The sequence below is a fragment of the Dermatophagoides farinae genome, chromosome 2 (genome assembly GCF_024713945.1).
Source record: "Dermatophagoides farinae isolate YC_2012a chromosome 2, ASM2471394v1, whole genome shotgun sequence".
Lineage (NCBI taxonomy): Eukaryota > Metazoa > Arthropoda > Arachnida > Sarcoptiformes > Pyroglyphidae > Dermatophagoides > Dermatophagoides farinae.
This window is the reverse complement of record NC_134678.1, coordinates 5904173-5928280: the sequence shown is the minus strand read 5'-3', so window position 1 is coordinate 5928280 and position 24108 is coordinate 5904173. Positions and strand designations below refer to the sequence as shown.

Here is a 24108-nt window from a genome sequence, read left to right as displayed (position 1 = left end):
CTCTCATTGTACAAACTTATGGCCAAAGTAAAAGTAGAAATTACGATATTTGAATTGAATTGATTAAAAAAAAATTTATTATTCCATTTATTATTAAATTCAATAAAATCATTGTCAATGATTGAAACATTTTTTCCATGTTTGAAATTATACGAGTCAAAATCAGAAATAATTTTAAAAGAATCAATACAATATTTAAGGTAAAGCGTAAAATTTAAAATAAAAATGGCTGTAATTAGATATTGATTGTGGACAATTTGTCTATGATATAGGGTGACAGCCAATAATGCTAATCAATGAACCTGAATAAGGTTATCTGTCTGATTGATTTTATCAAAATAGAATGTTTCAAACAACGAATCATCTTCTTCAATGAATTCGTCCGATTCTTCGATAATTCGATAAATTTTGGACCAATTTCGTAATGTTTTCAACATGCTTAAGGTGTAGCCAGTTACATAGTATTTCAATGATGGCATTTTAAAGCCATTAAAATTTGTACCGGCAGCCAATGTATAAGCGCCCATTTCACGAAACACGAGCCATTCACCGACATGCATTACCGGCAAAATTATATCACGATTGATACAATCCATACTGTCACATGTTGGACCCCAGATTGTTGATAAACAATATTCACGACCTTCCAATGTTTCATTATTGGTTGGGAATGGATTGGGATAAACTTGAACATGGTCGAAAATGATACAATTGAATGATCCATATACACCATCATTGATGTAGTACATGTTGTTCAGATTGCCTTCGTTATTACGCAATGAACGTTTAGCAATGATATTAGTAACAAGTGTGAACGCTGATGCAACCTAGAAATCATATTCATATAAATATAAATAAATATTAAGAATAAGAAGGAATTCAGTTATTAAAATAATTCTTACATAATATCGTCCAGGTTCAGCAATGATTTTTACTTTAGATTTCATTCCATTGCTATCGAATTCAGGAAAGTAAATGTCCAATGATTCGTTAATGACTTTAACAATGTCGTCGAATGGAATAACTGCATTTGATGTGCCGGGAAATCCACCACCAATGTCCAACAATGTCATGTTGAATCCCAATTTTTCACCAATGTCGAAAACATATTTAGCATTTGAAATGGCTTGCTGATATGAGTTTGCATCTTCACATCCGCTTCCCACATGAAAACTACAGCCAACAATTTCGATTCCTAATTTTTTAGCCAATTGCAAAAGATGTGGAACTTGTTCCAAATCAGCACCGAATTTGGCGCTAAAACGACAAACTGAATGGCTATCATCGACTTTAATTCGCAAAACCATTTTGGCGTTATGATGAAGCTGACGCACTTTGTAAAGTTCGAGTTCATTGTCGAAAGTCATACAATCGACACCCATTGATGATGCATGGCTTATGAATGATTTGGTTTTGCATGGATTAGCATAGATTATATCATCAGGATGAACGCCAAGATCCAGAATAGTATCGATTTCATTCTAAAATGAAATCATCAAATTATTAAATGAATCAAATTAAATATATAAGAATTCACTTACCTTTGATGCACAATCGAATCCAGCACCAACCGAGGACAATACCTCGAGAACAATGGGAGCTGCATTACATTTGACAGCATAGAATGGACGAACTCGTGGCAATTTCATAAGCCAATTTTTATGCTTGCGTAGTATATCATTTACATCACAAACATAGAACGCATCTTCATTTTTGCGTTTCATGATCGTTTCGCCGATAATATCATCGACTGAAGGATTTTGATCAAAAAGTTTTTCCAGTACTGTAATTTTCATTTTCGTTTGTTTTTTTCCAAAGAATGATCAGTCGTAAATGTCCAAAAAATCCAATTGAATAATTCAAAGAAAAATCCAAAATATGGCTGATAATCACAATATGGATTTCAATATGGTTAACGTTTCCAAGGTGGGTCTCCGTCACAATATTTCGCTTCAAACAAGAAACAATTCACCAAAACTTCGGGACTAATGTGATAAAGCCCCTGTTTATAAAATGAAATTAAATGATCATTTTTTAGAATTTATGTTTGATACAATTTTTTTACAACAATTTCATAATACCTGAAGAGTAGCTGCCCACCCGAAAATTTTCGAAAGTAAATTAATCGACGGAATTTTAAAAACAATTTTGGGTTTTTTGAGGGATTGAAAAAATCGTCTTCTTCAAAAGCTTTTCTTCATAGAAAATTTAAGTACAATTTTAAAAGTTGTCTTTTCAAAGGATGATTTTTGGCTAAGATTCAGTAAAAATTTCTTAAACACGATGATCGTATAGCATTGAAAGTTGTCTTATGCAACTTTGCTTTAGAAAACTTTTTGTTTGAGTAATGAGTGAATAAATGATGGAAATGTGCGTCGCTTTTTATATATGGTTATGGACACCAAAAATTTTTCGTCCTTTACATACACATACACACAAAGGATAAACTTTATTCTGAAGGTATATGTAATACCAAAATGATAATATGGTAGAGGGGCGGCAAGTGTTGTTGGCAATGTAATCGGGTATACCAAACTCTATATAATGATGATGATGACGTTTTGGTTGCAATGGTAATGATCGTCGATCAAAGTCTTGTTCATGATGATGATGATTATATTTATGCTGATAATGTTCATTCAATTGTCGCATGGCGGCTACCAATCGAATGCTATATATATGATGATGATCATTATATGTATGCATTTACAATGAGGGAAAATCAAATCTTTTTATCATCATCATAATCATCATCATCATCATAATTAAAGTGAATTTCAATATATATTATATGTTGAAAAATGAACTTGGTATTTGTATTTTGGAATACAAATGTTGAAACACGCGCTCCATCATATTATTACACTGTATAATTAATCAATATCCAGATTTTTTTTTTCTTTTCTTTTTTTTTGTTCGACTTCGAACCGATTGATTTGAAATGACACGTTGTAAAGGACGAGTCATAAGACTTGATTGAGCGATTGTATTGTGAATGACAATTTTGTAATACAACATTTTATTATTCACACTAAATATAGTTTGAATAATTAAATTATTATGTCCTTAAAATTTGTTTGTAATTAATTTTGTTTGAAAATTCTGAATTAATACCATCATAATAATATAATATTTGATTTGATTTGTTTATTTAGTTTTGATTTTCATTTAGAATGACGCTTGTTTTTATCAATTCTTTAAATAAACTTGTTATTTATAGTATAGTAAAATTTTAGATTCAAAACTTTTGTCAAACAAATATCCTATCCTTAATAATAATAATAATTATAATTTCTAAATAACCGGATTTATTTGGCCAAAATCGGCTAAATTCGGTTTGACTTGTGATTTTCACTAAACTTATGTGTAAGTTAAACGATGAATAAAACAAAACATCATCATAACATGTTAGTCATCCCAATGATTCATCTGTGTTAAGGATCGCCGTTCTTTGCTATCTTTTTGAAAAGTTTCTAATTTTTTTTCCATTTTATAGAAGAAAATAATAATGCCTACTATCAACCGCTTTTGTCCAGTTTTATCCAGTTATTTTGCTAGCCTGGATCTTTCGCCTATAGCTTGTTTGCTAGCTAATTTTTTCTATTCAATGGGTTTTTCATCGTTAATGTCAATGAATTTTTTTTCTATTTAAAATTTTAGTTTATGTGTAAATATCTTATTTGTTGTATATCTTTGCAAAGACTTTGCTACTTGAGCAATAATTTTTTTTTGTGTGTGTGTGCCCTTAATGCGGACGGATGAATAAATGAATGAACAAATGAATGAATGGACGGACTATAACCGATCGATATGCTCTTAAAAAATGAATCGAATCAAAGATCGCATATTCCAATATTTTTTTTTTTGAAAGAGACTTTGATTTTGATTTCAATCGGAAAGTCATACGATGCATTTTATTACAACAACTGCAACCGCAAACAAAATGTCAAAATACTCGATGACGAAAAAAAAGAAGGAGAAGAAGAAAACCTTTGGACAAATTCGATTCATGTTTTGTCATTATTATTATAACATATGGGTTTTTTATTTTATTTTATATATATTGAATACAGTCAACAATAGAGCAATAAGAGCATTTCTTTATATTTTTTTTTTATTTTATTAGTATATATGTTGATGATATATAAAATAAAATATCGAATCATATGTCTTGTGATGATGTCATTAATTTTTACTCATTCATTAGACTTTGAATTTCAAAAAAAAACGAAACAAAAAAATATATCCGAGCAATATTGATCCTTTTATAGGTACCTAGGACAAAAAAAAATGCAATAATCAATAATTCAATTTGACGTTTGTTTTCTGTTAATTTGATAACAACAACATACTTTGCTGACCAATCCGTTTTGCCATAATGTGATGATGCATACAGTTTCCTTCCGTTACTTACGGCAGATTTATTTGAAGCGATTGAATTTTTACGAAAATTTCCAAATATTGTTGATTGTTGGTCACCTATGAAAAAATTAATTCATTAATTGATATAATAATCATTCAATGAATAAAATTTACTAGAATTTTTACTATTTGAATACGAATTTTTCTTTGTATTTTGTCCGGCAATGTATCTTGAGCTTGAAAGATATTGATCTTTCATTGAGAATTTATGATTATTATTATTATTATTATTCGAATTGTTCAACGAATTATTATCGGGACTTTTTCGTTGACCAATTAATGATGATTGATTCAGATGATTGTTACCGATTTGCATTTGTAATTGTTGTATACTATGATTATCAACATTTGGTGATCCAATATAGCTTGGTACCGTTTTGATCAACATATTATTAGTTGAAGCTTTATTATAAGCGGATGCTGTATTTGTCATAATTTTTTTATTATATTCAGATATGGTTGGTGCCGTTTTTACACTGTTGCTTTTATCGCTTTGATGATGATAATTGGTAGCATTCTGGAAATAACTAAACTTAAGTGCTTGAATTGCCGTTGGTCTTTTTTGTGGATTCCATTGAAGTGTACTCTTTAAAAATTGAAGACCTTCATTAGATATGTTACCTACAATCGTTTCGATTGGTATCGATGTGAATTGTGGAAAACGAAAATTCATTGTGTTTGCCAATAAATATGCTTCAGACCAATCATTCTTGTCGGGTGTACCAAGCACAGAAGTGACCCTAAAAATTTGATCAATTTCACTTCTACCAGGAAATAATGGTTGAAGTGTATACAATTCTGCCATTATACAACCAACAGCCCAAATATCTATTGGTGAATTATAATTGGTAGAACGTAAAAGAACTTCTGGTGCTCGATACCAACGAGTGGAAACATAATCTGTATATGGTGGTCGTGATCGTATCTCACGAGCAAGGCCAAAATCAGCAATTTTTATCAATTCCGGTCCCATACATAGTAAATTTTCCGGTTTAATATCACGATGAAAAAATCCATGTTTATGCATAAAGGATAAACCTTGCAATATTTGATATAAAATGTTGCAGTTTATTTTCTCTGCAAAGGGTTTCTCGCTACGAAACAAATTATAGAGAGAATTAATTCAGAATATTGAGCTCAAACAAAAAAAATTAAATTATTCCTATATACCGATCTTTAATCAATTGATAGAGATTTTCTTTCATATATTCAAAAACAAAATATAACGTATTATCTTCTCGGATCACCTCTTTTAATTTGATTAGATTTGGATGGCTCAATTTTTGTAATGACTATTATTTAAAAAGAAATATAATTTTTTTTTTATTTTTTTAAAAAATGGTTAATCACATAAAAATATTATACCTTGACTTCACGAAGATTCATACATTCTTCCCATGAAAAATATTTCCTTTTCATTCTTTATTAATTCGATGATGAACGAACGATTTTTTTTCCGGTTTAATATCAATAATAAGATATACTTTAAAAAAAACTAATCAATCCATTTATTCTTACTTTTTAATTGCCACCCTTTCACCGGTATCGATTTTTTGTCCCAAAAATACTGAACCATAAGTTCCATCACCCAATTGACTCAATGTCACATAACGATTCATCATCATTGAATGGATGGCCACTTGGAATCATTAAAAAAGTGGAAATTAATAGAAAAATTTAAATATTTTCTACGAAAAAATAAAACAATTCTTGAATAGAAATTTAATGCAAAAAAAATGGGGATGAATATATTTTTTTTTATTAACAGGATTTTATTGAAAATAATTCCTACAATTGAAAAAAATGTCATTGTCAAGATGAGAGTGTACTATTAGAATTGAAAAAAAACCCATACAAACAACCGATTTCTTGAGTGTTTAATATGTATGCAGAGAAAACAAACCAAAAGAATAACGGTAGCTTGTCAATTTGTGGCAACATTACTCTGTTTCCAAAGTGATGGGTGATCACTGCCATAGATAGGTTGGTCGGTTTTCATGGGAATACCAATAATAACAAAACTTAAAATAAATTCGTAGGTAACAGAATATGACAAAAAAAGTCATGCGTGCATTTCAAATTAGAATAATTATATTCTGATTTGATGACATTGAATGATAAGTAATTTAAAAAAAAAATTTATTCATTAAATCATTCGTTATTTATTGTTCGATTTGAATTTAAAAACCATCTTTGAATAGAAATTTAAGATTGGCAAATAGATATGGAACAATTTTTACGGCCGAATTGAGATCAATTTTTAGTTTGCTAGTAATTTCTTCGTGTCGAAGACAAAGAAATGTGATACCATCAATTTTCTTCATATGATCAAATATTTTTGAAAAATTAAAAAAAAAATTTGATTAATGATTTTTCATAGCTCATTAAATTATTCATACCTCTTGATAAAAAATGTTGGCCGTTTCAGAACTGTTTGTTAATTTTTCAATTACTTCATACATTTTTTGACATTCGAATCCAACAATATCGAATGGATTGAAATCAAGACTTTTGACATAATCCATTAAATATCGTAACGTATGAACATTATTCGTTTTAAGTGTTCTTTTCATCTCTAAATAATTTTCCTTAATTAATTTCAAATAATATGGATGAATTTTTTCTTGTAGTTTAGCTTCACATTTTATCATATCGCTATCAATACCGAATTCGAAAGTATAAAAATTATTTTCACTCATATCGTCTCCTTCACTATCGGAAACAATCATATCGGCAAATCGATCAAGATTTTCGACTCTTTCCAAATCATAATTATATTTTGAATAAGGACAATCTTTTTCACGAGAATGTGTTCGATATTTGTACCATTTATAATGACCATAGCCATTGCAATATGGAACTGGACATAATGTATTCAATTTAGCCAAATCTGTAAAACAAAACAAAAAACAAACATAATGTTAAATAGAAGAAACACAATAATATGCTCACATTTGTTGGGAGGTGGTTCTAATTTATGATTTGTTAGATGACACCAATTAATTGGATGCAAATCTGGTGAATCTTCGTCATACTAAACAAAAAATAAATTCATTAATGCTGATTAGAGAATTTTTATTGAAAATCTTACCTCACAATCGTACTTTTCATCCCAACCATCATAATGAATTGTTATGGAGTGCATATTTCGATTGACTACAGATGCAACTCGAATCAAATGTGGATTACGTTTATCAACAGCTTCCAAACGCATTCCTGGCCTCCAAAAATGGAACAATGAACGGGATTTTTTCTCTTCAAAATTGAAGGCATTTTCAGGAACTGGTTTTGAATTTGTTTCTTTGAGATAATCATCCCATGAAAATTCTTTACGGTATCCATTTGGTGCAGTCAAGCATTTTGATTTAGATTTACACCTAATTAAAAAAAAATATTCATTGTTATAGTTGTTATTGTCTATTATTATAATTTTAAATACCAATTGATTGGATGAATTAATGGCGATGTTACTGGTGTCCAATAATCAAAACTATCATCCCATCCATCGAAATGGATCAAAATTTGATCATTGAGAATGTCTTTGATTGTAGCAACACATATCAATGCACTGTTTGCAATATCGACTGCTTCAAGTTTATCATTGATAGAAAATTCCTTAATAATCGATCGATCAAATGGAACTTTATTGATACTGAATAGATTTTCGGGAGCCGCTTTACTATTTGTTACTGATAAATATATTTTCCAGTTGAATGTACTCAATCCAGGTGGATATTCAAGTTTTCTATAAGTTTTCTTACAAAAACCAATAGGAAAAATTTGTTTACTATCGGCGTTCACCCAAAAATCGAATCGACCATTATAACCATCAAAATGTAATCGCAAACGAAAACCTTGAATATCGACAATACTTAAAACACAGAATTTGGACGGATGAGATGGGTCTATGCCTTCAAGTTTCATGCCAACTTTAAATTCATTTCGCATAGAGGGATAATTTTGTTCTGGTAAAAAATATACAGATGGTAACGATTCGATCTGATATTTGCTCAAATATTTTTCCCATTCAAATTCAGTCGGAAGTTCAAAATCATTGGATAATTTTCGTTGTGTAAGTTTTCGTAATGGATTAATGTGTTTCTCTTCATCTTGATCAATGTTTTTAGGCGTTGAATGTGAATCGAAATTTTTATATATTTTGTACATTTGTGGATCGATTTGAGCACATTGTTTGCAATATTTGTTGTTCTTAAGGAGATTTTCTCTGAAATCGGATTTAAAACATCGCGAACAAAGTGATATTTCCAAATGATCATTATCATTTCGATCAAATAAATGATCTTTTATTAATTTTTGCTTCTTTCGTATAGTTTCAAAGCTATCATTCTCATCATCATCATAATCATCATCGTCGCTGCTACTAGCACTGGAATTTTCATCTTGATCATGTAACCATAATTCACCATCCTGATCACGTTTAAATTTCAAAGAACTACCCGGAAGATATCCAACATCATCTTTCCAAACGATACAATTATCAATTATTGAATTGAGATTAAAATCGGAAGTTTTTTTTGCAAACATGGCAGATTTATCATACACAGCATTCAATTGTTGGTGATTTCGACCAAGTTTTTGTATCCAAAACTTTGTTAGCTATGAAAAATTTTTGCCATATATAATTTTTGGTACATATATTTATGACTGGTCACATGTTAGCGTCTCATTTTTCAGGACAAAATTTTCTTTAGCTCTCTTTTCAAACAGCATTTTCTTTATTCTTTTTCTTTCCTTATGATTATTCTATCCTTGGTCTAGAATTCTAACCCTTTTTTTTATTCATCCTTTATCTTTTCCCTTTCTTTTCTATCTTTTTTCTTCCTAATCAGAACTACGTATTTGATCTTATTTGATTGAACATCTAATTAAATTGTAGATGTTTCAAAATGATGAGAAAACTACATGATGATTAATCATGATGATTATCATAAAAGATCATTTATTTATTTAATTGCGATGTATCAGAAATGATGATTGAACGGATATCTGAACAAACGATTATCCGAAACAACGGCCAGAACAATAAAGATACGTTAATTTGTAGCTTTTTTGCTCTGGAAAGTTGTTTTGTTTCGTTCTGTTGACGAAGCGATTTCTGATCTGAACATCGTTTAATTTTTTCATCTTTGATTTTCTAATTTGGATAAAACTTTTTCTGCAAGCTGAATAAATATTTGTGAAATTGGATTATTAACATTTTTGATTACTAACGGGCAACCATCATCAGCAGCTTTTGATAAATTACGATCCAAAGGAATGTTGGCTAAAATTTCTGTGTTAAATTTTTTAGCCAAACCTTCTAATTCGTTGGAATCAAAAATTGGTTCATGATGTGAGCATTTACCACATACAAAATGGCTCATGTTTTTTACAAATCCATAAATGGGAACATTTAAATCATTAAACATTTTTGTACCACGAACAACATCTGGCTAGGCAAACTTTTTGAGGTGTCGTAACCATAATAATACCATCGATTGGTATGTTCTGTACAATTGACAATTGAGTATCGCCTGTTCCAGGTGGCATATCAACAATCAATACATCTAGTTCTCCCCAATACACTGATCGTAAAAGTTTTTCCATGGCAGACATGACCATTAATCCACGCCAAACGATTGGATTCTCTTCATCGACTAGAAATCCCATAGACATACATTTTACTCCATAGTTAACCAATGGAATTATTAGGTTTTCTGTTCTACACATAATAAAAATTGATAATTAAATCAATATCATCATTAAAAAAAAAACATTTCTCACGTTTATTAGTTGTGGGTTTTTCTCTTAAACCAATCATAGTTGGTAATGATGGCCCATATACATCGGCATCAAGTATGCCAACTCTTTTGTTCTAAATAAAAAAAAATATTCATTAGATTTGAGATGATAAGCCAAAATCGAAAAAACATACCTGATCTAAAGATCTAATAGCATAGGCCAAATTAACAGCAATCAATGATTTTCCAACACCGCCTTTAGCTGACGATACAAGTAAGACATTTTTAACACCTGCAATCGGTAATTTTTTTGGAATACCTGCCCGTCGTCTATCAGAGGCTGTGGTTGTTGAATATGAAGACAAACATGTCCATATCATCGATCGGTCGATGATAGAAAAAATACGACATAAATTTTTGGGAGTATGCATTGTTTATTCAAAAAGCACAAAGTGCGCCAATCAAATCAGCTGATTCGATTCTTGCGTGCATGTTCGTAGACTTTGCTCTTTAATTGATTCAATATTGAAAAACTATGCGGATAATTTCAACAAAATTTTCCAATTTCGTTGGCATTCATAATCTGAAAAAATCTATTATAAACAATGATAATAATGTTGAAACAATTACACATATACCAGTGTTGGCCAAAGAAATCACCAAAATATTATCGCCAAAAGATGGACAATTTTTTCTCGACCTGACATTTGGCGGTGGTGGCCATACGAAATATCTTTTGTCAACGAATAAAAAAATCACCATATTCACTTTAGATCGTGATCATCAAGCATTCGAAAGAGCTGTATTACTGGCAAAAAAGATCGAACAGAATAATTGTGGCCAAAAAATCGTTCCATTGTTAGGCCGATTCAGTCAAATGAATGGCCTGTTGCAAAAAATTGCTATTCCTTATCATTCATTCGATGGTGCCATCATCGATCTTGGAGCTTCTTCATTTCAATACGATGATCCTGTTCGTGGTTTTTCGTTTCGAGATGGACCACTCGATATGCGAATGGACGGTGATCGAAATCCTCAAATGCCATCAGCAGCCGATGTAATTAATACATTAAATGCTGACGAATTGGCAAGAATTTTCAAAGTCTATGGTGAAGAGAGAAATGCAAAGAAAATAGCTCAAACAATTGTTGATTCACGTTTTTTAATGAAACGTATAAATACGACACGTGAATTGGCCGAAATGGTTCAATCAATTGTGACTAATGCAAATATTTCGAGAGATAAAATTGGCCGAACCACACATCCAGCAACAAAAATATTTCAGGCACTTCGTATATTTGTCAACAATGAATTAAACGAATTGAATCATGTTATACCTGTATTGAGTAGATATTTAAAGATATCTAAACCAGAATCATACAACGAAGATGATGATAACGGAATGATCGCCAATGAACGTCATAATGGAGGTCTACTTGCTATTATTGCATTTCATTCACTTGAAGACAAGATAATTAAAAGTCATTTTGTAGATCAAGCTGGTAATAATTTAATGTTGCCACCCAAAAGCGATGATTATATCATTCATCCTAACAATAATTATGCTGATCAGACAAAACGTTTAAAAATATGGAAATTTTATCAAAAAAAATTTCAAGTTCCCACAGAAGAAGAAATATTACAAAATCCACGAGCCAGATCTGCTAAATTACGACTAGGATTACGAATAAATCATTAAATCTTTTTATCCTTGAAATTCTTGTGAACTCTTATAGATTGATAATCATTTGTATATTCTAATTGATCAAGTCACAAGACAGTGTATAATAAATGTTTGATAACGAAAATTTTTTCAATTGTTTTAATCAATCACTCAAAGTAATGACAAAAAAAAAATCTGATTATATTACCATAACAAGTCAATCAATTGGTTATTGATCTAGTCACTCACAAGCATAGAAACAATTTCATATACAAATCCGGGTTATCAAATAAAAAAATATATAGACGATGAGTGTGATAAGATGTTCAAATATTTAGACGCATTTTCATATTTTGTATTTAAACGCTGCCTTTTCTTGATGACGACGTTTTTTTTTTTTTTTGGTTTGCCATTTGCCATTCATTCAGAAAATGATGAAGTCACCAGTTTTCTTGCTTTTCTTTGTTCTAAGTGGTAAGTATGGATTGAATTTTTTTTTTGTTTCATAAACCTTAAATATTACTATATATATGATATATGATTTTAGCATCATTGGTGTTGGCCAACTGTTCTCCACCAACTCCAACATTTAGTAAAAATTATCTAATAAGTGGACGAATTGTATTACCATATGCCGAAATCGATGAACCATTTACCGCATATTACGATGAAACAGCAAACAAAAGCCGTATAGATTATTATGGTGATCTACAATTGACTGTACAAAGAGCAGATCTAGGGCAATTCTACAAGATTGCCTACATGGTTCGAAATAATCAGCAAACCGATCGTGTTTGTTTCAATATGGAAGCATCACCAATCTCTCCAGTTACAATTCAATCGGTTTTGCCAGATTTATCGAATTTTCAATTCAAACAACGTGGTATCTGTAACAAATTGACTAAAAGTTTACCAACATTATCATCAGAATATTGTGAAGAATGGGAATATCGTGTTAATCTGGGAGAAAAAGATAACAAATATGTTTTCATATTGAAACGTGATGCCGATGGAAATGCTATTCCAGTTTTTTATTTGATGATGGGCTATGATAGTCTTATGGGATCTCATTATGATAAATACGAAGTTTTCTACGAATCATATTGGACTAATAAAATTGATCCAAAAGTTTTTGATATATATCAAAAATATGAATGCCGTGGTTTTCCTGGACCAGGTAAACAAGCTGCCGCTCTCATGAATCCAATGAGAGAATTCATTCTCAATGACTATGGACATGTTGATGAAAATTTTAATAATTTTAATGAAAAACATGGCAAAAATTATACGAACAAAAATAAGGAAGTCAATTTCCGAAGATTCATCTTCTTGCAAAATTATCGTTTCATTATGGCACATAATCGTAAAAATTTACATTATCAATTGGCCGTTAATCATTTAGCCGATCGTACGGATGAAGAGATGAATCGAATCCGTGGTAAAATTCAAGTAATGAACGCTAATAAAGGAGGTGTTCCATTCGATAAGAGCAAATATGATGTCTCCAGTATACCGAGTCAATGGGATTGGCGTTTGATTGGTGCCGTCACTCCAGTCAAAGATCAGGCTATTTGTGGTAGCTGTTGGTCATTTGGTGCTACGGGAACGATCGAAGGACAATATTTCGTTAAAACTGGCCGTTTATTAAAATTATCACAACAACAACTTGTTGATTGTAGTTGGCCCGAAGATAATAATGGTTGTGATGGTGGTGAAGATTTCCAAACATATGATTATATCATGAAAAGTGGTGGAATTGCCACCGAAGAAGATTATGGCCATTATTTAGGAGTCGATGGTAAATGTCATGATAAAGATGTGAAAAAATCGGTTCAAATCAAAGGTTTCTATAATATAACTGCTGGTGATGTTGAAGCAATGAAAGTGGCATTATATTATCATGGACCAGTCAGCATCGGTGTGGATGCATCACAAAAAACGTTTACATTCTATTCACATGGAATCTATTATGATCCAAAATGTAGTTCGAAAAATCTTGATCATCAAGTTTTAGCTGTTGGATTCGGTGATATTAATGGCGAGAAATATTGGCTTGTAAAGAATTCATGGTCTACCTATTGGGGTAATGATGGATATATATTGATTAGCATGAAAAACAATGATTGTGGCGTACTTACAGATGCAACGTTTCCGTGGATTGCATAAATATTTTTTTTTCAAATAATTTTTATTCAATTTGAAAAATGAATAAATTTGAAAATTCAATTTTATTAAAAATTTCAATTCCATATATATTATATATAGTATGATGATGATATTGGTAAAATATTCTGACAATAAAATGATGTAAATCTAAGTTTGTGCTTGTGAGTTGGTGTGTGTTTGTAAAAAATTTTTTTTAATAAATTTTTCTTTACACCCAAAACAAAAAAAAACCAAAAAAGAAAAAAAAGCGATATGTTAGTAGGTGATTTGTGTATGTATGTATGTATGTATAAATGAAAAGGTGAACAAGAGAAAAAAAAATTGAGCAAAAGTTTTTAACAGCATCGAGATTTATCTTTGAGATTATTATCATCATTAATTATAACAAACTAAAATTGATTAAAATATAAAATAACGGAACAAAAAAAAAAATAACCAATAAAATGGATTGATTGATTATCAAACAAGAAGCAAATTTCATATTTTGGGCTGATTACAATTCTTGTCATTAATTAATAAAATATAGAAAAAAAAATTGATGATCAACAATAAGGCCATTGTTTTGTTTTTTTTTGTTTGAATTTGTATGTCTGTGTCAATGTGTGACTAGGTCAAAAAAAATGTGGCTGTGTAAGTGTGCAAACATTTGGTTCAAAATCAAGTGGCACCTGTTGCTATTTTTTTTTTTTTTTGTTTTATAAGAAAAAAAAAACATCGGCATGGCAAATCTTATCAGAAACAATGTAAAATGATGATAATGATATTTAAAAAAAACAACATGGCATCTATATGTAAGTTTGTGGCACATTACAAGAAAATTATATTAAAATGGAAAAAAAATTCAACTTAAACTATTTAGTAAATATAAAGTGATAGAATCAAATGAGCAAAAAAAAAAAATAGAATTAGAAATATAGAACTTACTAAAATGCTTTTGTATAAAATGTTTGATGGATCGCTGGATAGGGTTGATAACATATATTTTGTAAAAACAACATACAATATAACAACTAGAAAAAAATCATCAATCAACTTTGTGTGTGTGAAAGGGAAAGAAAAAGGGCAATGAATAAAATATTTAAAAAAAATTGGAAACAAGTCAAAAAATAAATTAAAACCAAAATGGAAACTTATTTTTTTGTTTGTTTGTTTGAATATTTCTAAATTCGAATCTAATTGATTAATGACCGATAACGAAAAAAATATCGAAATTCATGTGTAAAAGAAAGAAAGAGGTAGAATTTGATCTAAAAATTTTTGTCTCTTGATTTTTTTGTTTTGAGTCTTGAATGATAGCGAGTCTAATATTAGAGTCTGTTTTGGGCGATAGTAAATTAATTTCAAGTAAGGTTTAGGTGTTACGTTTTAATGGCCAATTTTAGATTATTATTACTTTCATCATTTTTGATAGTTGAAGATTGGTGATGATCATCATCATTGCTATTGTTACTGCTGCTGCTTAGCCTTTCAACAGCAGCCGAAGCTAATAGATATAGATAATTAAATGATGATGGTGATCCGGCTACAGATGATGATGTTGATGATAATGATGATATTGATTGTTGTTCAATATGATCATCACCATTTATTGATGATGATAATGAAGATAATGTTGTCGATGGTGATGAAAGTGAATGATCATTCAATGAAGATAGATCTGGAGAATATGATTCATTCGAACAATTAGATGATGATGATGATAATTGCATCATTGTTGCTGCAGCTGCGGCAGCAGCCGAATTGCCCGTCGTTTGATTAATCCAATTTACAATTGATGTTGTCGTATTGCTAACACGATATGAATTATAATGATGATGATGTCGGTGGTGATATTGTACGAATGGCGATCCTGAATGATCTATATCCAGAATGGCTCGTTTTGTTTTTCCATTGCTTTTATTATTATCATTAACAATTAAATTAAATTCGGCTTGTTGTAATTGTTGCTCTTCTTCATGATTCTTTCTCCATCTTTTGGTCAGTTTTAATGGTGAATCTAGAAAAAAAAATTAAATCAAATAAAAATTCTTTTTCAGAAAATCATATATACCGTTAAATGATGAACAGCTCAATGGTCTACTATAGGCACTTGTATTGGAATTGGCCGTGCTAGTCGTACTACCATTGTCCGAATCAGCACTGCTATCAATATCTTCGCTACTGTCATTCGAACTGAATCCATCATCATCTTCATCATCATCAACATCATTTGTAGTACATCTGTATCAGTACATTAAAAAATAAAAATAAATGAAAAATGTCAAATGTTTTGTTTTTTACGCTTAATCAAAAGAAATTCCTTTCAATGCCATTGATACCTTTGATTATCGATTATACAACCAAAACCGTATTGTGAAACTGTACGTGATGAAATATGATTTTGGCTACCATGATTATTTTGCCGTTTATTTGAGCTTTTCCTTGTAATTGTATACTTCAAAGGATCATTGCCTTCTTTGCGTATAATATCTGGTAATATCCTTCGTCGGGCATTAATGAACCAATTGCAAACCTGAAGTACACTAAGATTAGCCATTTGTGACAGATATTGTTTCTCTTGATCTGATGGATATGCATTATAACGATGTTCATAAAGCCACATTCGTAGAATTTTAACAGATTCTTTGGGCAAATTTCCACGACGTTTACGATGATTAGATGACATGATGGCAACGTTTATATTTGAATCAAAAGCTATAAAAAAAAATAAAAGAAACAAATATACACAAATACAATTAATAAACAGGTGAAACAAAAATGTATATAATTCAATGACAGCTATAATGTGTAGATATGAAAATAAATGAACAATTAAGATGTCAAATACACACGAATTTGTTGAATATGGAGCAAAAAGTTAAAACTTGTATATCCACATAAATACACACACACACATACATGGATATTTGATTATTTTGAATGTAACATTAATGAACATTTATAGACAAAAATGAAAAAATAAATAAATAACGGGATTGTTCTCTCCATTTTCTTTTTTTACTTTCTCTCTCTCTTTATTTATAAAAAAAAACTTAAATCGATCATCATACAAGGATAACAAGGTTACCTCAATAGATAGATGAATGGATCGATCGAATGTTTAGAAAAATTTCATTTGAACAAAAATCTTTTTATTCAACAACAACAACAACAACAAAAAAATTACAAATGTTACACACTATTTGTATGTCATAAATTAACTAAATGTTTTCCTTCCGTATATTTGTCTATTTAATTTAAGAGAAAGGGCTAGACATCCAACAGACACGATGATATCACATTCTCGCTTACACTAATATTTGATTTGATTCACATTTAATTTCGCATTCATCTTCATTCGTCAGGAAAATTAACAAAAATAAAAAAAGAGAAAAGAAATAAATGTAAAGAATTCTTTGCATTTTTTAAAGACATTGAATTCTGAACTATACCACCACCACCACAACACCACGATCATTATAATAAAATCACAGAAACATAGCCAAGACATTACTATCAATGGCAACATACATACAGATATATATATAATATATATTCACAATACAAGCACAATGTTGATTCGATTGGAAAAAAACCAAATAAGGATTTCTAGAATAATCTTCATATCATCATCTTCAACAAATAATAGCCATAATCAACACAGACAATGCCGTAACAATCTTCAAACAGACCTCAAACTTCATGATATGGTGATGAGCGTGATAAGTGTGGAGGAGCGGTAAAAAAAACGACATTTTTTTCTAATAAAGTGAAAGTAGAATATATGTGTCAAATCGACAAACTGACAAATATTTCCGGAATTTTGCCAGAATTTTGCTTTCTTAATAGAAATCACATTTTTTTCAAATATATAAAATCAAAACATCAATATTACATTGCATAATAATAATCATTTAAAGAAATTATGGCAATGAACAAAAAAAAAATTCAAACTTTCATTTTGACAAATGATTGACTTTTGATTATAAATTTGCTAACAAAAGCAAAACAAATCGAATTATTACTTACCCGGCACAAACACATTGATCAGGTTGACAGAACAAAAAAAAAAATCTTATCGTATTATTAGAAACGAACGATAAAAAAAATGATTTTTTCTTTGTTGGTGCAAAATTGATGCAAAAAAAGTAATGGGATTTTTTTTTTAATCACAGGCTATTTTTTTGGCGCCAACGTCAGCATTAACAACAAATGAACCACAAATTAGAAAAAAAAATGAATTCAATTGAAATTGTTGATCAATCGATCCAATCGTAATGATAATGCACAAGTACAAAAGACATTTATATCCTCATTGTATGAGAATGTCAAACAAACAGAAAAAAAAATTACAATCAAACAATTTTTCTTAAATTGAATGAAATGCGATCCATAATCAATATTGCCATAAACATCTCATCAACATAATTGGAAATGTGGTGCTGTCTTCATCAGACATTCATCCAATGTCTTCAAAAAGGAAGGCAATCCTTGATTTGATTTGATGGAAGCAACAACGATTGTCGACGACGATGGCGTTGATGATAGAAACAAAAAAGAAGCATTTACAAGCTAGAAATGTCACTTTTTGTATTCAATTCAACACAATTATTGATATATAAACTCTTTTTTTTCCGCAATGTATGACGTCTTTTTCGGTAGTAGTAGTGGTGGTGGTGGTGTAGCTAGTAATATAGTAAGATGTAATCATCGAGTGTAGACAATCACAAGACTTTCGAAATCAATCCATAAGAATGACAGACAAACAGCCATTTTCACCATCATCATCATCATCATTAAAACTATCAATTTTTTTCCGATAATTTTAGCAAAAGTTTTTATAATGCTATATTTATATGATTATTATTATCCGTATAATGATAATGATAATTGTTTAAATGTCATTCGGATATTAAGACTGTGATTGAGATTCGATTCGGGAAAAAGAAACCTTGAACCACAATGACGAATTTGTGAACGGAAATTATAACACACACACACACACACACACACAAAACCACAAACCGGTAATTTATGATGAATTAAACATTTTTTTATTATTTTATTCATTTCTCGATTCGAAAATTGAATCGATGCAAAATTTTGCCAAATCATAACGCAGCAACAAGTATCATCAAGAGATTCTTGTTTGTTCTGAAATAAGCCAGGGCGCCAATGATGACAAAAATGATACAAGCGCACATTCAAACATATTGCTTACATGCTTGTTTTACTCTCCATCTCATAAATAAAATACTCAATTCAAAAAGACACTTCCCACTACAATCTAATCGTCCTAAATTTTGTAGTAAACCATAAGCAATAATTTGCGGTACTGACAACGATGATGATAATGATGATAATTGCGATTTGCTGTTGTGTCATTGCAGTCATTTCATTTTCATCCATCATACAGACAGAAAAAAACAATCTTCGCCAGAACAATTGAAAATAGTTAAATCTTTATGTATTCAATATTCTATCATAATATTCCTGTATATAAACATACACTCAATAAACAAACAAACAAACAAAAAAGAAACCATAACCACGACCATTTTTCGAACAACAAAAAAAGGTGTTGGTTACAATGATTTTTGATGATGATGATGATGATAATAATAATGGTGGTAATGATTGTAGTTTGTAGTATCACAATAAATAGCATATATATCACTTTTCTTAGCTTCTTCTTTTCCCCTATGAAATCAATGATGAACAGTGTGTGTGTGTGTATGTTTATTTTGAATATACTAAATAGACAGAGACAGAGAAAAATGTACCAAAAAAAAGCAAAAAAAAAAAGATGACAAAAAAAAGAAAGATAAGAAATGCGAATGTGAAAAAAAAACGATTGACGATGACAATCATTATTAGGATATTACGATGATAAGTTCATGCTGATGAAAATGTGCTTTGGCAAGCAAATTCATCAAATTTAATACACCAATATATATTCTTTCCAAAAGCAAAGGTATATTTTCAATTGATAATTGTATTCATCAGCATATTATCAACAACAAGTGTGAATAATAAATTTTAAAAAAATTATTAATAAAAAAAATTGGAACAAAAAAAAAATTTTTTTGTTATTACTTTTTGTACATATATCAAATGATGATTGACATTCTTTTCAAATCAATTTATTTCATGGTCTTTTTTTCAGCCACATTTGATAGAAACGTGTGTTTGAACAAATTAACTAAACACACTATCAAATAAATATAATTGAACAAATAATATTCATTGTGTATATGGTTATGAATGAGATTTTCGTGTTTTTTTTATTCTCTTTAAATTTCTACACCATCATCCTTATTTTGATGCTATGTAGAAATGAAAAAAAAGTGAGAAAAAAAAGAGAACATAAAACTATTTGTTATTTGTTATTACTTCAAAACAAATGATGATGATTTTCATCGTTGTCGTCGATCATTCATTCATTCATTCATTGAGAAATTGTTTTTTTTATAAATATATTGAAAAGGGAAAAAAATGAAAGTGAAAGTGATAGAGAATATAGGTCAACATTGCAAAACATATTACTGTTAATTTATTGTGTGCACACACACATGATTTTTATCCATTCAATCAAAAACAAAAAAAAAATTGAGAATCATCGAACTTTGATATATATGCTTTATACTATATTTTGTATTTTCAATCAAAAATTCATTGAAATGAAAAAAAAATTCTCATCTGTCAATTCATTCAGTCAGGCATTCAATAATTTTATTGTTTGTAAGATTCCAAATAAACAAAATTTCAATTAAAAGTTCTGTATAATAATATATATGTGGGTGTTGTTGTTAAATGACAGTTTGTTGTTGTTGTATTTTAAAAAAATTCATGTATGATGACCCATCTTTTTGTTCAATTCCCACACACACACTTTCAATGATATCCAATGTTCATCGTGGTAGTAAATGTTATTTTTTCAAGTTTCATAAAGACCAAAAATAGATTAGCATTCAAAGATGTAACGCTTCCGTGTCTTCCATTGATGATGATATACGGCGTGTTTTTTTTTGCATCTATATTGTCTGTGTGAATGATTTAAGCTTAAAAAATGCGAAATGCCAAAGTCACAAATGTGTATTATTCTTTAGTCATGTTGGTTGATTTTTTTTCTAGCTGCTTTTCTCATGTCTGCATGTATCTCTCGCTGTCTGTGTGTGTGGTTAATAATAGAATATATATCAGAAGTACAAATACAAAACACAAAAAAAATTATCATCATCATCATTGAATGAATCTTTATAGGATTGAATGGTAAATGTACACAATTGCCAAATTGTCATTTATACATATTGCATTGTGTCATTTGTGCCTGTATCATCATCATCGCCATTATGAAAATAAAAAAAAATGCCAAAATGACAAGACATTTGTCGTATACCACATCATGCATGTTTTGTACACACACACATATAGATCAAAAGTGTGAACGGAATTCAATTCGTAACGCAAGCATTCGAGAATATTTGAACATCATCATCATCATCATCATCATTGAATCAGAGCAACAACAACAACAACAAGATGACATTATGATAAATGCCATGATACATTTTCAACTTGAAAATTTCTGTTATAATAATGCAACATGTATTATTGTGTAAAAACCAAGCGGAAGCGGCAATGATTTTAACAGAAAAAAAAATTGAACACTAATACGCATGACTTGAATGTATTTTTTTTAATTTTTCAAAAAATGTGAAAATATCAAAAAAATAAGAGTAGAGATTGATGAAAAAAAAAATTTTTTTTTCTTACCTCGTCTATTAATATTATTATTATTCAATAATTTCATGGCACACAAGTTCCGTAGAATATGATTACATTTAGCGAACAGGATTCAGAATGTGATTAATCGTTTGACAGACGAACAAAATGAGAGTAGCAAATATAAAAAAAAGAAAAAAATCGAACACACAGAAAGATTCGATTAAATCAATGTCTTTTTAGGAAAAAGTCACCAACTATATTGATGATGGTTCGAAATTAATTTTTCAAAATCAAGATTTCGGCTCATCCGGCTACTAATATTGAATGATAATTATTGTTGATAATAAAGATAATCAATTAAATAAAAACGAAATCACAGTAAAGATCATCATCATATTGCTTTTGGTTTTGATTTGTTCCAAATAAATTTTTGTTCATTATTTTCTTTTGACAAAATGAAAAAATTTGTTGATTTCAAAACACGCATGTGGATGTATCCTAAATATAATCATCATAATATATATACACAAACACACACACACACAAAATGTCAGATCATTTAGACATATATATTTAAGGAAGATCACAAGACATTTCTGGTTAAAAAATGATGATGATGGTGGTTGCCGTGGTTTGCAAGTTGTGGTGGTGGTAGCATGGCACGCGATATCACAGAAAAAAAAGTGCGTGTGTAATCACGATTTTTTTCGAGTATTTTGGCTATTTCTTGGTGACTATAGTTTGAGTGTATATAGTCGAACAATCAAAACTTTGTGAGTGTACTCATGATTTATCCACTTTATCCACGCAAAAAGTCATCAAAAAATAGCCGAATACACGCAAAAATTGTGATTACACACATAAAATTTCGATTGTTTATTTTGATCACGTGTTTGGAAATTTTTTGAATTTTACGAATTATACCACTACTATATTCCATTTATTATGAATATAAAAATTTCAAACAAAATTTCAAAAATTGTAAACTTTATTTCTTAAAAAATATATATGCTGAGATTAAATGATTCAGAATACCAGAAAAAGTATTATAGAACGAAAATGAAAAAAAATAACGATGATGATCGAAGCCACAACGGGTGGATTGTTTACATTCTGGTATGAACTTTTGGATCGCTAAACAAATTCATTGATAAAAATTTCATTTGAATATGAAATCATTGATTGATGATAGATTTTCAACGTTAAAAATGATCTCATCATGTCAAGACGGTTTTCACACGTTTCAATGTTGAGATGGCAGCAGGTCTTTGCGAGTACTCACAGACCTCATGTATATATAATTTTTGTTTCTTGTAATCTCATCTGACATCTTTGAGTTTGTGTCTCAATCCTCGTATAAAGAAATCTTTCAATCTGACATTATTATATGTTTGTTCATGCATGCTTCTCTCTCTCTCTCTCTCTCTTTTTTTTTCAAATAAAAATTATCCATCAAAATATTCACATTATCCAATGTATTTTACACATATACAATAAACACACACACACACACAAAAAAAAACACATTGCACATCATATAACAACATGATCTTCAAGTTATCTCTTCATTCATTTAATTGAATTGAATTATAGCAGTACATAATATTTCAAACAAGAAGCAATGTGGCAATGTAATTCATATAGACAAAATGATATCGTTGCTTGGATCATCATCATATATGAGACAAAATCCAATAAAAACATTATAAATACACATTGTGTATTAAGAGATTTAAATATTTTGTGTGTGTGTATGTGGAATATGGAAAGAAAAATTGAATTAAATCAATGTATTAATAATGATGATGATGATGATGGCGATATTGAGAAGAAATCCTGATTTAGTTGCATAAAAAAAATGATGATTAAAAGCAATGAATTTGATGATAATGATAACAGTGAAACAGAAAAAAAAAATTTCCCGATTGATTTTATTTGATTGATTGATTGTAATTGTGAATGGTAAGAAACAAGAACAAACTTGATATATCAATTGATGATGATGATGGTAATGGTGATGGTGATCAACATCCAGAACGTACAAACACACACACACACACACTGAAAGATATTGACAAGTTTCAATTCAAGCACGTGATTTTGGAAATTTATAATTTAATTTTTTTTTTTATTGAATGATGATTAAATATTAATTTTTATTTGATAAAAAAAAATCTTTGGATCAAAACCAAATATTATTCGTTTATTTGTCAAGAAAAAAAGAAAAAATTTTTTTTTTTGGATCAATCGATTGATGAATATTGCTTACTTGTGGTGCTTGTTTGTGTGGGCAATGAAAGCACCACGTGTTCGTATATCAAAAAAAAAAATCCAAAATTGCAAGTCAACCATTCATCAGTTTGTGTCATTCGATATTATTGGATGATCAAACGAACACACACACAGAGA

General features: G+C 29.7%; 6 protein-coding genes across 6 annotated transcripts; 2 read left to right on the top strand and 4 right to left on the bottom strand.

Moving 5' to 3' along the window:
• Window positions 1-54: 54 nt before the first annotated feature.
• Window positions 55-2716, bottom strand: LOC124499497 (antizyme inhibitor 2). Its single transcript, XM_047063410.2, has 4 exons — window positions 2082-2716; window positions 1542-2002; window positions 903-1481; window positions 55-827 (listed from the first exon to the last, which is right to left on the bottom strand). The coding sequence occupies exons 2-4, from the start codon at window positions 1794-1796 to the stop codon at window positions 294-296; spliced, it is 1368 nt and encodes a 455-aa protein (XP_046919366.2). The 5' UTR covers window positions 1797-2002; window positions 2082-2716; the 3' UTR covers window positions 55-293.
• A 1085-nt stretch (window positions 2717-3801) lies between these two features.
• On the bottom strand, window positions 3802-6553 carry LOC124499493 (serine/threonine-protein kinase dyf-5). Its single transcript, XM_047063406.2, has 7 exons — window positions 6215-6553; window positions 5941-6061; window positions 5788-5842; window positions 5593-5714; window positions 4537-5516; window positions 4353-4479; window positions 3802-4275 (listed from the first exon to the last, which is right to left on the bottom strand). The coding sequence occupies exons 1-7, from the start codon at window positions 6273-6275 to the stop codon at window positions 4266-4268; spliced, it is 1476 nt and encodes a 491-aa protein (XP_046919362.1). The 5' UTR covers window positions 6276-6553; the 3' UTR covers window positions 3802-4265.
• LOC124499491 (lethal(3)malignant brain tumor-like protein 4) lies at window positions 6545-23958 on the bottom strand. Its single transcript, XM_075728705.1, has 10 exons — window positions 23681-23958; window positions 21748-22013; window positions 16311-16686; window positions 16043-16212; window positions 15932-15988; window positions 7862-8807; window positions 7514-7799; window positions 7375-7456; window positions 6822-7312; window positions 6545-6740 (listed from the first exon to the last, which is right to left on the bottom strand). The coding sequence occupies exons 2-10, from the start codon at window positions 21782-21784 to the stop codon at window positions 6603-6605; spliced, it is 2583 nt and encodes an 860-aa protein (XP_075584820.1). The 5' UTR covers window positions 21785-22013; window positions 23681-23958; the 3' UTR covers window positions 6545-6602.
• On the bottom strand, window positions 9366-10594 carry LOC124499501 (NUBP iron-sulfur cluster assembly factor, mitochondrial). Its single transcript, XM_047063415.2, is given in 4 exon segments — window positions 9366-9872; window positions 9874-10139; window positions 10207-10297; window positions 10358-10594. Coding segments are annotated over 4 exon segments (903 nt in total). The 3' UTR covers window positions 9366-9563.
• LOC124499499 (putative methyltransferase-like protein 15 homolog) lies at window positions 10699-11971 on the top strand. Its single transcript, XM_047063413.2, has one exon. The coding sequence runs from the start codon at window positions 10699-10701 to the stop codon at window positions 11860-11862; it is 1164 nt and encodes a 387-aa protein (XP_046919369.2). The 3' UTR covers window positions 11863-11971.
• On the top strand, window positions 12154-14064 carry CtsK1 (C1 family peptidase 26-29-p). Its single transcript, XM_047063404.2, has 2 exons — window positions 12154-12300; window positions 12374-14064. Exons 1-2 carry the CDS (start codon window positions 12258-12260, stop codon window positions 13990-13992), a joined length of 1662 nt encoding a protein of 553 aa, XP_046919360.2. The 5' UTR covers window positions 12154-12257; the 3' UTR covers window positions 13993-14064.
• Window positions 23959-24108: the final 150 nt, after the last annotated feature.

Coding starts and splice junctions, on each gene's coding strand:
- LOC124499497 (XM_047063410.2), bottom strand. CDS start 1,796: ATGAAAATTACAGTACTGGAAAAACTTTTTGATCAAAATCCTTCAGTC. Junction 1,482..1,541: donor GATTCGATTGTGCATCAAAG/GTAAGTGAATTC, acceptor ATTTCATTTTAG/AATGAAATCGATACTATTCT. Junction 828..902: donor CTGAACCTGGACGATATTAT/GTAAGAATTATT, acceptor TATGATTTCTAG/GTTGCATCAGCGTTCACACT.
- CtsK1 (XM_047063404.2), top strand. CDS start 12,258: ATGATGAAGTCACCAGTTTTCTTGCTTTTCTTTGTTCTAAGTG. Junction 12,301..12,373: donor GCTTTTCTTTGTTCTAAGTG/GTAAGTATGGAT, acceptor ATATGATTTTAG/CATCATTGGTGTTGGCCAAC.
- LOC124499493 (XM_047063406.2), bottom strand. CDS start 6,275: ATGGGTTTTTTTTCAATTCTAATAGTACACTCTCATCTTGACAATGAC. Junction 5,843..5,940: donor GAAAGGGTGGCAATTAAAAA/GTAAGAATAAAT, acceptor GAATTAATAAAG/AATGAAAAGGAAATATTTTT. Junction 5,715..5,787: donor TGAATCTTCGTGAAGTCAAG/GTATAATATTTT, acceptor TTTAAATAATAG/TCATTACAAAAATTGAGCCA.
- LOC124499499 (XM_047063413.2), top strand. CDS start 10,699: ATGCGGATAATTTCAACAAAATTTTCCAATTTCGTTGGCATTCATAAT.
- LOC124499491 (XM_075728705.1), bottom strand. CDS start 21,784: ATGAAATTATTGAATAATAATAATATTAATAGACGAG. Junction 8,808..15,931: donor TCATGAAGAAGAGCAACAAT/TACAACAAGCCG, acceptor AAAATTCCAGTG/CTAGTAGCAGCGACGATGAT. Junction 7,457..7,513: donor ATGAAAAGTACGATTGTGAG/GTAAGATTTTCA, acceptor TTTTTTGTTTAG/TATGACGAAGATTCACCAGA.